Consider the following 15,927-nt stretch of genomic DNA (forward strand, 5'->3'; position numbering starts at 1 on the left):
TGTTGTCTCGTGATGGCGTGATCATGGAGGATACGACATTGGCATATCTGTGAATAAAATGGCAAAGGGTTGCTGTAAGCCACCTGCACACCTTCACTGAGAATTTTAAAGGTGTACCTGTACAGACAGAACCCACTATGAAGTCCTAGGCGTTTGCAGATTCTGTATGTCCTGCTATCAAGTGCACGAGCAGCAGCGTAGCCTGACTGCAGGTGACTTGTATACTGGTCGGAGGTTCTGTCCGTATAGGCACTGAGGGTTTTGTCAAACTGGGCAGTCTTGGAAGGACTCTTTGCCGTTTTATTATTCACACATATGTCAATGTCAATCCCCCCCCCCCCGCCGCTCCCTTCCATGATCACGTCACAGGAGGACGCAGTACAGCAGGAATGAAGAAGCATAAGCTGCTTTGAACTGCGTTCAAACTTTCATCAAATTGTGTTGAGTAGTTCCACCCCACCCCCCCTCCCCTCCCATTATCATGCCACAGGAAGTTGCAAAACACAAGGTACGCAGAAGCATAAGCACCCTTTGCTTGCTTGCATCACATTCAAACCTTGTCAAATGGTGTTGGACGATTCCAAAGGGCTCCAACCTGTGCACAGGAGCAAAAATTGCAGTCGTGTTACACCCCAAAAGGGTCAGATCACGTTTAATGGGGATGCGTTACCTAAGTGTCCTTAGAAAATGGTCAAAACATCTGAGCAGTGTCACAGGTTGTCAAGAACATCTTCTTGTTGTTCATCACATCGTGAACTGTTGTTTTTGACCAAAAAATGTGTGGGAATGATGCCTCAGAGAAACGAGTGGTTTCACTGAGATTCTTAATATCATCCCCCCCCTCCCCAGGTGTTTCTGTGCCAAATCCGAGCAGCAGAGGTGTGTCCAGAATGTTTTCCACAGCCACTCATAAGAAAACTGTGATTTCAATGCTGTGCATCACAATTCTTATCTCCGTCACAGAGATGAAATGAAGGTAAGAGAGCTGTGATTACCTTCTCATCATGTGACGCATCCACAGTGGCATTGGGCAGAATTGTGGTAAAATTTGGTGCCACGTCATTAACCCATCTTACAGGTTACACGAACTTCTGAGCTGTAGCTTTTTCTCCAATGTGTTGACACCTTGCTGTCTGAAGTGTTGTTGAGACCAAGGGCGATGTGACAAGGCTTTTGCACCATTGTGGAGGAAGGATGTACGCACCTTTGAGCTAGATTTCACACTTAGCATGACAATGTGTGGGAATTAAGGAGTTTCAAAAAAGTAGTCCTTTAATTATGTTGCACAGTCTAGATTATTGGTATTAACTGCATGGACTGAGCTGGAAAAAAAAAAGTATATTATTTCTGACAGATTTCATTAAGGAATAAATACACTACTTGCCATTAAAATTGCTACACCACAAAGATGTCGTGTTACAGACGCGAAATTAAACCGACAGGAAGAAGATGCTGTGATATGCAAATGATTAGCTTTTCAGAGCATTCACACCTACAACGTGCTGACATGAGGAAAGTTTCCAACTGATTTCTCATACACAAACAGCAGTTGACCGACGTTGTCTGGTGAAACGTTGTTGTGATGCCTCGTGTAAGGAGGAGAAATGCGTACCATCACGTTTCCGACTTTGATAAAGGTCGGATTGTAGCCTATCACGATTGTGGTTTATCGTATCGTGACATTGCTGCTCGTGTTGGTCGAGATCCAATGACTGTTAGCAGAATATGGAATCGGTGGGTTCAGGAGGATATTACGGAATGTCGTGCTGGATCCCAACGGCCTCCTATCACTAGCAGTCAAAATGACAGGCATCTTATCTGCATGGCTGTAACAGATCGTGCAGCCATGTCTTGATCCCTGAGTCAACATTTGGAAGACAACAACCATCTGCACGAACAGTTCGATGACGTTTGCAGCAGCATGGACTAACAGCCCGGAGACCATGGCTGCGGTTACCCTTGATGCTGCATCACAGACAGGAGCGCCTGCGATGGTGTACTCAAGGACGAAACTGGGTGCACAAATGGCAAAACGTCATTTTTCCGGATGAATCCAGGTTCTGTTTACAGCATCATGATGGTCGCATCCGTGTTTGGCGACATCTCGGTGAACGCACATTGGAAGTGTGTATTCGTCATCGCCATACTGGCGTATCACCCGGCGTGATGGTATGGGGTGCCATTGGTTACGTGTCTCGGTCAACTCTTGTTCGCATTGACGGCAATTTGAACAGTGGACGTTACATTTCAGATGTGTTATGACCCGTGGCTCTACCCTTCATTCGATCCCTGTGAAACCCTACATTTCAGCAGGATATTGCACGACCGCATGTTGAAGGTCCTGTATGGGTATTTCTGGATACAGAAAATGTTCGACTGCTGCCTTGGCCAGCACATTCTCCAGATCTCTCCCCAACTGAAAACGTCTGTTCAATGTTGGCCGAGCAACTGGCTCGTCACAAAACGCCAGTCACTACTCTTGATGAGCTGTGGTATCGTGTTGAAGCTGCATGGGCAGCTGTACCTGTACACGCCATCCAAGCTCTGTTTGACTCAATGACCAGGCATGTCAAGGCCGTTATTACAGCCAGTGTTGGTTGTTCTGGGTACTGATTTCTCAGGATCTATGCACCCAAATTGCGTGAAAATGTAATCACATGTCAGTTCTAGTATAATATATTTATCCGATGAATACCCGTTTATCACCTGCATTTCTTCTTGGTGTAGCAATTTTAATGGCCAGTAGTGTACACTGTAGAATGTGTGGCGCAGCACACATCTGCATGTACACTCCACAAACCACCTTACAGCATGTAGCAGTCAGTACTTTCGGGTTCCTTTTCTGAATGGTGTGAGGGGAGAAATACTATTGGGAAGCCTCCATACATGCTGTAATATCTCTGATTTTTGCAGCATGACCATTTCTGAGATTTATGTGGAAAGAAGTAAAATGTTGCCTCTTCTCAGATCATAGACTATAAGACTTTAAACAGTAAACTTCTGTACAATGCATAACACCTCTCTCGTAACATCTGGCACTGGAGCTTGTGATCATCTCTGCAGCTAATGATGTGATGTGCTTCCACGTGTTCTGCTGAGCTGTCATTTCCATTTTCTTACTATGTTTCGCTGCAATATCTACTCACTCCCTAGACTCCAATCACCGTGTTAAGTAATGTCAGTCTTGTACCACTGCTTATAGCCAAGTTTTATTCTCAGTGTCCTCTGTGCCCTCTGATGCTCTTTCGTTCTTCAGAGTTTGCAGTGATATTCCATGAAATGCAAATTCCCTCTGTGTTTTCCAACTCTGATGGATACCATAGCCAGCAATATTTTAATAAATTATTTAAATTAATTTCGTAGCTTGAGGTCTCGCAGTAACATTCTTGTTTCCCGAGCCCGGGGTCCCAGGTTCGATTCCTGGCAGGGTGAGGGATTTTCACCTGCCCTGAGATGACTGGATGTTGTTGTGTCATCTTCATCATCATCATTTATTCCCATTATGGTCGGAGGAAGGCAACAGCAAACCACCTCCTTTAGGACCTTGCCTAGTACGGTGGTGCGGGTCTTCCCCATCGTTCCCCTATGCTCTGTCAAGAAGCATGTGACTTCATTTCCATTTCCAGTTAAATTGGCATTATTTAAACTGAGAACTCTGACCCTGTTTTTCTGATTTCTTTGTTTTGATAGATTCCTTTATGATGTTGTCCTAAAAACTTGGCAGATTGCACCACAATACTGGTTTCATTGTATTTCATTTTACAATTACATTTTAGGCAGTGCTCATTAACAGCTGATTTACTCAGTTGTTTTAGTTGGGTGTGACACTAATGTTACTCACAACGTGCTGAGAAAACCTAAGGTGTCACATCACGTCACTCTAAGAAGAGGAAATATTCGACAACATACGCAGATTGGATAATATCCACCATACGTAAGATTGATCTCTCATGACATTGAGCTCCCTAACAAAATAGTGGCTTGAGACTGACATTAGTTTAGAGTCTGTATGGAGTTCAAGCATCCATTACTCATAACGGCAAAAATTTCAGCACCCGAAGAAGACAGATGGGTCAGTTGTCAAAATATTGTGCAGGAAATGGAAATGACAACTCACCAGAACACCTGGAAATGCCTTATTAATCAGTTTCACTCAAAAATCCTGAGAGATCACACCTCTGCAATTCACTTGCACTTTCTTAATGAACCTGTGACAAATTGCACACACCATTCTTCATCACACATTCTCTATCTGTTCTATTAATTGAACCTGGTAAGTGTCCCAGAAAACGAGAAATACTCAAGAATCTTTCAAATTAGTGTTTCGTAATCCACATCTTTCATGGATGAGTTAAATTTCTTAGACATTCTTCCAATGAATCTTATCCAGGCTGCTTCTTTTTCTAGTTAGCTTGATGTGGTCATTTTCCTTGAGGCCACTCTGTACAGTTACTCCTTTATTTCAATTAAATAACTTTTTGAATGACAGACTGCAGTGGAGGAGATAGTATTTTGGCTTGCAGCCAGTCACATTTGATGAGGCTCTGCCAGCACCTGCAAAATACGTGACATGGTGAGCACATGGCACTTGAAAAAGAACTATGGTCGATACGCGGCTGTTCCCTATCACTGACTCACAAAAATGTCAATTGCAAAATTATTCTAATTGAAGTATAGATATTTTACAGTTGTTACTGTTTCCAATTATTTATCACCAACAGTCTAATCCACAGTGATGGACCTCTCCACCCATTTATGTGGAAAATGTTACATTTATTTGCATTCCCGGTCAACTGTCAGTGCTTGCATCAGTTGTTGATCATCGGCAGGTCTTTCTGCATTTTGCTGCAGTCTTCTCAGATTGCAACCTTCCTAAAGACAACTTTGTCTTTCTCAAACAGGCACAAAAACTGACACAATTTTTTAACTTGGAAAAGCTCCATAACAATAATAACTAGAAATATAGTAGGTCTCATTGTAAAGAACTACTTAAAAAAACTGGGTCTCCTTACTCCTCCAAGTGGGTTCATCTACTATACTAATACCAATCTTTTATGCAAATCAGGGAAAATGTCATTAAGTATTTCACTAATTGTGCAAGTTCTGTATATAATCATGAAACCAGAACCCAATTTGAACATAAAAAAGATAAACAACCCTTTGATCAGGGAATAATATCAGATACCAAATTGCAAAAGGAGGTGAGAAAGATTACTAAAACATATTTCTAAAACTCATAAAAAATTATAAATTTTTATAATTACCTTAATTGCAATAATGCACAAATAACATTATGTTGCAAGAAAAGTAGGTCAGGTTCTTAAGAAATGAGAATCTGGGCACTGTTAATCCTGCATCCGAGTTATGTGTAAGCTGTGATTACAAGAAGCTTTTGATTGTTAATCTAAAACTGTTCACTTCACTGCTGGGGTGGAGTGATGAGTTCTGGGTTACATGACCAAGTAAATACCTGCCAAATTATTTTTTTCTGAAAACATAACATTTTAGGAAAGCTTTGAAGAAGTAGGGTACATCAGAACAGGCACAGTAAAAGAAGTACCCACTCACCAGAGAGACGACGCCTGCGGTCTGGGCGGCCGCTGGCAGCGAGCACGCCCCGCACTCCTCCATGTACAGCATTGCACCTGCGGGCAGTATCACACAGGTAGAGGGTAAACACTGACAGCCGTATCCCAGTTTATGTTAGGTTAGGTTAGGGTTTGATAGTTGAGGTGAATAGAGAGAAAGTAGGACATTACATTGGACAGAGAAACGCTGATGAACTGCAACATAATGGCCACTGCCCACCTAAAGGATGAAGAGAATGCAATTATAACACTAAAAAAACAAAAAATCTGCAGGTTGGGATTGAATATCCACTAAAATTATTAAAGCAGTACACAAAAAATTGCAAACCCACTAGCTCAAATAATGAATCAATGTTTTGAAGAGGGGTGCTTCCCAGAGATACTGAAATATGCTGCAGTCAAACCACTTTTCAAAAAGGGATCAAGAGAGATCATGGAAAGTTATTATCCTATCTCAGTTCTTCCAGTAATACCCATAATATTTGAAAAAGTTGCTATTGCCCAAATCCAGAAAATCATTGCAAAATATTCTATTATTCTAAACAGTCAGTGTGGTTTCAAACAACAGAAAAACACAGCAGATGCAGTGAACAGTTTCATTGAGGAAATAGCTACATCATAAGACAAGAGCAACAGGCCAGGTGCATATTGAGATACAGTCGACAAAAGGCAGCTCTTTGTCACCTGCGTCTCAAGACACACCTGCCCAAAAGGTAGCAGGAATTTTCTGCAACCTCACAAAGGCGTCTGAGTGTGTAAACCATCTGTTGCTTATTTACAAACTTGAAAAGTAACGGCATTAGGACAGTGCCCTACTTATCAAACAGAAAGCATTTATTTAAATGGGGCAAACTATTACAATGTTTGGAAAAAAATATCCCAGGGTGTTCCACAAGGCCCCATACTAGGCCCAGTCCATTAAATAGCAGCTCCCAAACAGTTCTGCTCACATATAATACTTCTGTGTTACTTGAAAATCAGGAGTGATGGAAAAGGTCAAACTCTGTGATCAGTAGCCTCTGTACCTCGGAAACTTGATTTCAGCTAAATAGGGTGGACCTAAACATATCACATGATGCAATTCAAAACCAAACAGTAAAAATGTGAGCAGATTAAGATTATTCACAGCAACCAAGACATAGAAGAAGATGACTCAGTCACGTTCTTAGAAACTTGAGCTGGCAGGCACACATTGAAAACATAGCAAACATATTGAGCAGCTTTGCATTTGGAGTGCAAAATTATCGACTGCAGCTGACATAGACACATGGAAAGTGGCTTGTACAAGCTACTTTGAATCCATGATTAGGTATGGTACTGCTTTTTTGGGGTCACTCAACAAACATACTGCAGATACTAAAAATATAGAAACAAATAATTCAAAACTCACCATATAGCAGACATGCCGAGTCACAGATAGGCACAACAAAAAGACTGTAAGAAAGTGAGCTTCCAGCCAACAAGGCCTTCTTCAACATTACGTAGGTTGGAACTTAAATAGTGGCAACACTGCTGTGGATACACTATGCAATTGAATCTACTATTGTCGCTGATAGCACACATTGTTGACATACCTACCTTACCTCCAAGCAAATGGACTCGCCTGTCCCACGTCACTGGCGTGCGCACAATCGAGGGAAAAACAGTCACTTGTGAGAGAGCGGTCTAACGTAATGGTGTCACTATGTTTTCGAAACAGGAACAATAGACTTGGATCAAGATTGAATGTGCCAGAGGTCATACAGCATGACAGTGTCATCAAGGTCTTCAAGAGACATGTGAGGAATCAGCATTCCCATACAGAACAATGGCACATTGGGTAAAAGCCTTCAACGAAGGTCGGCAACCCCTTGGATTGGAAAGAATCCTGTTCACATGCTGAAGAAATCGTCTTGGAAGTGAAGTGAGTAAATGGTCATTACAGTGCAGTGTTAAAGACTTGTGTAATAATTCGACTGATTCAGAATACCATGTCACAAAGTGTTGTAAAATATCAGTGCCCTTTAGGATAATGCATCTAAATGTGCAGTATCTCAGGAATAAACTCAATTTACTGCAAGTATTTGTGGATGAGAATTCACCACACTTGTTAGTAATTACAGAACATGGACTAAAAGACAATGAAATTGAGTATTACAAATTAGAAGGTTATGTGTTTAGCAGATAGCTACTGCAGGCAACAACACAAAAGGGGTGGGCTGGCAATATTTGTAAATGAACATCTTCCATTTAAGAAAGTTTCATTTGTTGAACAATACTGCACAGAAGAAACAATTGAAATGGCTGGTGTTGTCCACATAAACACTCATTCAAGCAGGTTAGCTAAACATTAAGGTATTATTATGTACTGTCCACCAAATACAGATGTGTTGTACTATCTTGATAGACTTAACAGGGCAATTAGACAAACAGGCCCCACTGACCTTAGCATAGTTGGAGACTTAAATATTGATGCAAACTCCTGTAGTATAACCTATTTGAAAATAACAGATATATTAAACTCATATAATATCACAAATATAGTGAACTCTGACACTAGAGTAACAGAGTCAAGCTCCAGTACAATAGATTATGTAATAGCCAACAAAAATATAAATGACAGTGTTAACTTTCAAACTGTTGATTTTCTTTACTCAGATCACTATTGTCAAGTGTTACAATATTTAAGGTTTGTTGTACCAACAACAACTAAGATAATTGAGAAGAAGCGGATCCTGAATAGCACCAACATCATTGCCTTCAAAACTAATTTAGCAGAGGAGAAATTGGACACTATTTACCAAACTAAATGACCAGGAAACAAATGGGAAAAATTTTATAGGACAGTGCGGAAGCATTTCAACTGCTGCTGCTCTCTCAAAGAAATAACCAAGGTAAATACCAACACTCATCTTGAAAGTAATACTAGGCTGAAACTTACACCTAGGCTGATTAAGTTAAGGCAGAATATATACGACCTTGACTGCTTATATAAGGAAACATAGCTACATATATTTAAGGAAAAGTACAATCAAGCCAAAAAAAACTTTTAAGACAGACCTTTTACTCTTGAGGAAACAGATAAACAATGATGCAATAGAGCAACATTGGTAAGGTCTCCTGGAGACTAATCAATACAGTCACCAGCAAGGAACAGAGTGAACCAGTTAGTATTAGACATGCAGGCCATCTTGTGAAAGATCCAAATGAAATATGTAATTTATTCAATAACCATTTTATCTCTCCTTTTGACCAACCAACCCCTTTTATAGATCTACAGGCTGGCACACCAAATGATGTGACGAATGGTACAGAGCTCGAATTTAAAGAGGTGAATCAACAGGTAACATTTAACACAATGCAAAAGCTAAAGAACAAGCATTCATCTGTATGGGATGATATCTCAAGTGTGGTGTTAAAGAAATATGCCAATGAAATAACTAAACTCCTTACCTATTTTATCAATTGTAGTATTAATGAAAACATATACCCAAATGCCTTAAAAATAAGTGTAATACAGCCAGTCCATAAGAAGGGAAGTAAAGAAGAAGTTTCAAATTATAGATCGATATCACTAATCCCTACTTTCAGTAAAATATTTGAAACAGTTACCCTATCACAACTCTCAACATTTTTCTCAAGACATAAAATGCTTACCAAATCGCAGCATGGGTTTAGGAAAGACCTAAGCACGGTCACTGCTGTTACCAGTTCCTTCCATGAAGTATATAGCAATACATAATGGGGTATGCACACAGCCAGAATATTCCTTGACCTGAGCAAAGCTTTTGGCTCAGTAAACCATGAGCTTTTATTAAAAAAACTCTGGGCATACAATATCAGTGATGCATCAATGAAACTTCTACCTGCCTACCTGGTGAATTGGAAGCAGTGTACCAAACTTACACATCAAATTGACAATAATATCTTAACTTTTAAATCCACAAGTGAAACAGTGGCACAGGGAGTCCCTCAAGGCTCGATTCTTGGACCTTTCCTCTGTTTGACATATATTAATGACATTGTACACACCATTAACTCGCACTTTGTAAATGATGCTGATGACACCTCAATTTTATTTCTTGGTAAAGATTGTGAGGAACTGAAATTTTCAGCAAATAATGTGATGCTAGAATTAAGTTCATATTTTCATGCACAAGGATTAAAGGTCAATGCAAATAAATCCTAGATGCTAATATTTACAACTGGTAGCTCACACCACTCATGTGTAAATGAGGTATGCGGCATAGTGGCAGAGGAAGCAAACGTGCGTAAATTTCTAGGGGTCCATCTGGACCCAAACCTGCAGTGGATTAGCCACATTAACGCTGTATGTAAAAAATTCAGCAATGGGCTGTATCTTCTTAGCCAACTGTCCACAATGGTGCCCACTCACGCACTTAAAACTGTGTATATGGATCAGTCTATCCCTATCTTAGCTACTGTATAGAAATATGGGGTTGTGCTGCAGACATTCACCTTAACGGAGTACTATTGCTACAAGAAACAGGGTTAAGGATTATACGTGGACTAGGCTATAAAGACTCTTGCAGTGATGTTTTCAGACAACACAAGTACTTCACTATATACTCTTTGTATCTTTATAAATTAATTACTTTTTTGTCTCACAGAAAACTGAAGTAACTAAATGTAGTGATATACACGACCACAACACCAGTTCCAAAGAGAATTACTACTGACAAAGAATAAGATTAAAAATGAGAGACCAGAGCCCATATACTAATGGACATGTGAAAAACAGTAATAAAAATCAATTCAATTCAAAACTAAAAGAATTCTTGATTGAGAAGTTTCTCTATTCACTCAACAAATTTTAAACGGTTCAGTTTAAGAGCTGTAAAGTAATGTATAAAAAAATAACCAGCTGTATTAATATGTGTATGATGTAATGTATTTTGACAAGCATCAATTTACTGTTTAATTACTACCTGTAAGGCTAAGATCAAAATGTATTTTATGTTTGTAACTGTTCTTGACATTTGCAAAAGCCATCATATTGATCGCTCCCCAAAAAAGAATGTACATAAATAAATAAAAATTGTTCATCTTAACTTCCTCCACACTTCTGTGGCATGTTGTAACAGTTATCAGTTATCAGGGGTTACACCCTGTATAGCAGAGCAGAGGTGAACAGTGAATCGAAGCATTGTAGTGATGATATGGCCCGATGTGGAGGAACTGGCCACCACTGTCATCCTCCACACAGATTGGGACTTACCGCATAGAGATGACAGTGACCATGTGTGTGACTTATGCAGGTATGCATGCATGTGTGATTTGTCAGCATCTGGTGAAGGGCTTAAAAGGAGAGATGCCAATCGGTGGGATTGACTTTTTGAAACCATCTGTATGGTGACAGGCTAAGAGCCCACGTATCACACTCTGCAGACATTCAACCTGATGGGCCCTCATTCACAAGTAATTGAAAAAAAAATTGGTATTTTGCATGATGGACAGTAGCATTAAAAAGTATCATTGTATTGACAGTTTACATGATGTAATGGATAGGGTAAGTCCTAACATGCAGAAAGTCGGGTTCAAATCTCGCCAGATACTTCAATCTTTGCATCTTTAAATCTTTATTGAAATTGCTCTGATTATTATTTTTATTTAGTTCTTTGGTTTAAATACAACTTTTTATTGCTAAACCTATATCACATGATGTTAATCATTGTATCAACTTTTTTCTCCCTATAACTTTTTTGACTTGAAATCTTTGTTAATGTGAATTTAATTAGCTCTATACATTAATTTTGATTTAATTTCTTTAGTTTTGTCATCCTGTTTCTTCATCCATGTTGTTGCATTCATTATTTATATTCCTCATTTTCCTTGAATTTCATTTTATTTACAATCCCTTCTTTCAGTTAAACCTTCATCTGTGTTATGTCATTCATAGTGCAGTAGTTTAGTCTTTGTTTTAAATGTTTGTATGATGATTACCAAGAAATGAAAAAAATGCACATCTTGTAAAGAAAAATACATTTTTGACGCCATTGCACAGTCAGTATTGAGAGATTTTTTCATGTTTTGTTTCTTACTTAACAGATTGGCATTTTCAAGTACTTAAATATTATAATATGTTGTTGAAAGACAGGTGAGGTATGAGCGGCGGCAAATTGAAATTAGTGGAGATTGAGGCCTGGCGGATAATGAGAAGAGAGGATATACTGAAGGGCAAGTTCCCATCTCCGGATTTCTGACAGGTTGGTGTTAGTGGGAAGTATCCAGATAACCCGGATGGTGTAACACTGTGCCAAGATGTGCTGGCCGTGCACCAAGGCATGTTTAGCCACAGGGTGATCCTCATTACCAACAAACACTGTCTGCCTGTGTCCATTCATGCGAATGGACAGTTTGTTGCTGGTCATTCCCACATAGAAAGCTTCACAGTGTAGGCAGGTCAGTTGGTAAATCACGTGGGTGCTTTCACACGTGGCTCTGCCTTTGATCGTGTACACCTTCCGGGTTACAGGACTGGAGTAGGTGGTGGTGGGAGGGTGCATGGGACAGGTTTTACACCGGGGGCGGTTACAAGGGTAGGAGCCAGAGGGTAGGGAAGGTGGTTTGGGGATTTCATAGGGATGAACTAAGAGGTTACGAAGGTTAGGTGGACAGTGGAAAGACACTCTTGGTGGAGTGGGGAGGATTTCATGAAGAATGGATCTCATTTCAGGGCAGGATTTGAGGAAGTCGTATCCCTGCTGGAGAGCCACATTCAGAGTCTGATCCAGTCCCGGAAAGTATCCTGTCACAAGTGGGGCACTTTTGGGGTTCTTCTGTGGGAGGTTCTGGGTTTGAGGGGATGAGGAAGTGGCTCTGGTTATTTGCTTCTGTACCAGGTTGGGAGGGTAGTTGCGGGATGCGAAAGCTGTTTTCAGGTTGTTGGTGTAATGGTTCAGGGATTCCCGACTGGAGCAGATTCATTTGCCACGAAGACCTAGGCTGTAGGGAAGGGACCGTTTGATGTGGAATGGGTGGCAGCTGTCATAATGGAGGTACTGTTGCTTGTTGGTGGGTTTGATGTGGACGGATGTGTGAAGCTGGCCATTGGACAGATGGAGGTCAACATCAAGGAAAGTGGCATGGGATTTGGAGTAGGACCAGGTGAATGTGATGGAACCAAAGGAGTTGATGTTGGAGAGGAAATTCTGGAGTTCTTCTTCACTGTGAGTCCAGATCATGAAGATGTCATCAATAAATCTGTACCAAACTTTGGGTTGGCAGGCCTGGGTAACCAAGAAGGCTTCCTCTAAGCGACCCATGAATAGGTTGGCGTACTAGGGGGCCATCCTGGTGCCCATGGCTGTTCCCTTTAATTGTTGGTATGTCTGGCCTTCGAAAGTGAAGAAGTTGTGAGTCAGGATGAAGTTGGCTAAGGTAATGAGGAAAGAGGTTTTTGGTAGGGTGGCAGGTGATCGGCGTGAAAGGAAGTGCTCCATCGCAGCGAGGCCCTGGACGTGCGGAATATTTGTGTATAAGGAAGTGGCATCAATGGTTACAAGGATGGTTTCCAGGGGTAACAGACTGGGTAGGGATTCCAGGCGTTCGAGAAAGTGGTTGGTGTCTTTGATGAAGGATGGGAGACTGCATGTAATGGGTTGAAGGTGTTGATCTACGTAGGCAGAGATACGTTCTGTGGGGGCTTGGTAACCAGCTACAATAGGGCGGCTGGGATGATTGGGTTTGTGAATTTTAGGAAGTAGGTAGAAGGTAGGGTCTCCCTCTATGATTTTTACCCTCCACGCTGCCCTCCAATACTAAATTGGTGATCCATTGATGCCTCAGAACATGTCCTACCAACCGATCCCTTCTTCTTGTCAAGTTGTGCCACAAACTCCTTTTCTCCCCAATTCTATTCAATACCTCCTCATTAGTTATGTGATCTACCCATCTAATCTTCAGCATTCTTCTGTAGCACCACATATCAAAAGCTTCTATTCTCTTCTTGTCCAAACTAGTTATTGTCCATGTTTCACTTCCATACATGGCTACACTCCACACAAATACTTTCAGAAACGACTTCCTGACACTTAAATCAATACTCGATGTTAACAAATTTCTCTTCTTCAGAAACGCTTTCTTTGCCATTGCCAGTCTACATTTTATATCCTCTCTACTTCGACCATCATCAGTTATTTTGCTCCCCAAATAGCAAAACTCCTTTACTACTTTAAGTGTCTCATTTCCTAATCTAATTCCCTCAGCATCACCCTACTTGATTCGACTACATTCCATTATCCTCGTTTTGCTTTTGTTGATGTTCATCTTATATCCGCCTTTCAAGACACTATCCATTCCATTCAACTGCTCTTCTAAGTCATTTGCTCTCTCTGACAGAATTACAATGTCGTCAGCGAACCTCAAAGTTTTTAATTGTTCTCCATGGATTTTAATACCTACTCTGAATTTTTCTTTTGTTTCCTTCACTGCTTGCTCAATATACTGATTGAATAACATCGGAGAGAGGCTACAACCTTGTCTCACTCCATTCCCAACCACTGCTTCCCTTTTATGCCCCTCGACTCTTATAATTGCCATCTGGTTTTTGTACAAATTGTAAATAGCCTTCCACTCCCTGTATTTTACACCTGCCACCTTCAGAATTTGAAAGAGAGTATTCCAGGCAACATTGTCAAAAGCTTTCTCTAAGTCTACAAATGCAAGAAACGTAGGTTTGCCTTTTCTTAATCTTTCTTCTAAGAGAAGTCGTAGGGTCAGTATTGCTTCACGTGTTCCAATATTTCTACAGAATCCAAACTGATCTTCCCCAAAGTCATTTCCATAGAGATTTATCAGTAACAAAATTGAAGTACCTGCCGAGAGGCGAATGCACAACCTTCTGCACATCAAGGCCTTACCCTATCCATTGCACCACGCAGACAGTAAGGTGATACTTTTTTAATGCTTCTGAGCATCAAGCAAAATTCTGAAATTTTTTCATCAATTACTCGCAAATGTTGGCCAAACAGGTTGAATGGCTGCAGTGTGTGATACCTGGGACCTTAACCTACAACATCATATAGCTGGTTTCCAAAAGTCAGTCTCACTGCTGGGAACCTATTCTTGTTATTTTGGTATGTGATAATATCTAGCAGTCTTTTTCTAATGTGCTCTGTTTGATGAAGATCACTTTGTTATGGTGCAGCACCTGGGAGTGATCATCTGGGAAACGGCAGAGGTGGTCAGGTGTTTGTGTCCTACTGTCACGAGCATCTGTGGGAGGTGCTCGAGGGACCGTGAAACTGCAAGTAGGTGATGCCTTGCCACGGAACATGGAGGTTGGAGGAATATCCACCCTGTGAAGCACGATAGGCAGCAGTCTGTGGAAGGGTGGATGCAGAGTATATTACTTGTGCAGGTATAAGTGTTCCAGAGTACAATATCCAGTGTCCACTGTCGAGTGGGCAGTTCCACACTACATGTTCCTAAGTTAATCCAAGAGCACCTACATCTAAATCTTCATCTATACTCTGAAAACCACTGTGAGATTCATGGCAGAGGCTACATTCCACTGTATCAACTATTAGGGTTTCTTCTTGTTCCATTCATGTATGGTATGCAGGAAGAATGATTATTTGATGCCTCTGTGTTTGCAGTAATTATTCTAACCATATCCTCATGATCGATCCTTATGTGAACAATATGTAGGGGGTTGTAGGATATTCCTAGGGTAGTCATTCAAAGCCAATTCTTGAAACTTTGTTAATAGACTTTCTCAGGATAGTTTACGTCTATCTTCATGAGTCTTCCAGTTCAGTTGCTTCAGCATCTCTGTGACACTCTCTCATGGATTAAGCGAACCTGTGGGCATTCATGCTGCCCTTCTCTGTATCTACATCTTCATCTACATGGATACTCTGCAAATCACATTTAAGTGCCAGGCAGAGGGTTCATCATACCACCTTCACAATTCTCTACTATTCCAATCTTGTATAGTGCGCAGAAAGAATGTACACCTATATCTTTCCATACGGGCTCTGATTTCCCTTATTTTATCATGGTGATTGTTCTGCCCTGTGTAGGTTGGTGTCAACAAAATATTTTTGCATTTGGAGGAGAAAGTTGGTGATTGCAATTTCGTGAGATATTTCTTACTAGTCCTATTTGGAATGGGTCCCACACAGTTGAGCAATATTATAGAACCATTGACACAAGTGATTTGTAAGCAATCTCATTTGCATATTGATTGCACTTCCCCAGTATAATACCAATAAAGTGAAGTCTACCACCTGCTTTACCCACGACTGAACCTATGTGATCATTCCATTTCATATCCCTACAAAGTGTTACACACAGGTATTTGTATGAGTTGGACGATTTCAAAAGTGACTCATTG

The 15,927-nt window shown here is 40.7% G+C and overlaps 1 protein-coding gene across 2 annotated transcripts in view; it reads right to left on the reverse strand.

Moving 5' to 3' along the window:
• LOC126215323 (uncharacterized) overlaps positions 1-15,927 on the reverse strand; it is a 209,218-nt gene that overhangs the window by 163,618 nt on the left and 29,673 nt on the right. For both annotated transcript variants that reach the window (XM_049942003.1, XM_049942004.1), the window contains one exon: positions 5,569-5,645. In XM_049942003.1, the coding sequence (XP_049797960.1) occupies positions 5,569-5,640 (72 nt within the window). In that variant the 5' untranslated portion in view covers positions 5,641-5,645. The remainder of the gene's footprint in view (positions 1-5,568; positions 5,646-15,927) is intronic.

The sequence above is a fragment of the Schistocerca nitens genome, chromosome 12, assembly GCF_023898315.1.
Source record: "Schistocerca nitens isolate TAMUIC-IGC-003100 chromosome 12, iqSchNite1.1, whole genome shotgun sequence".
NCBI classification, from domain to species: Eukaryota; Metazoa; Arthropoda; class Insecta; order Orthoptera; family Acrididae; genus Schistocerca; species Schistocerca nitens.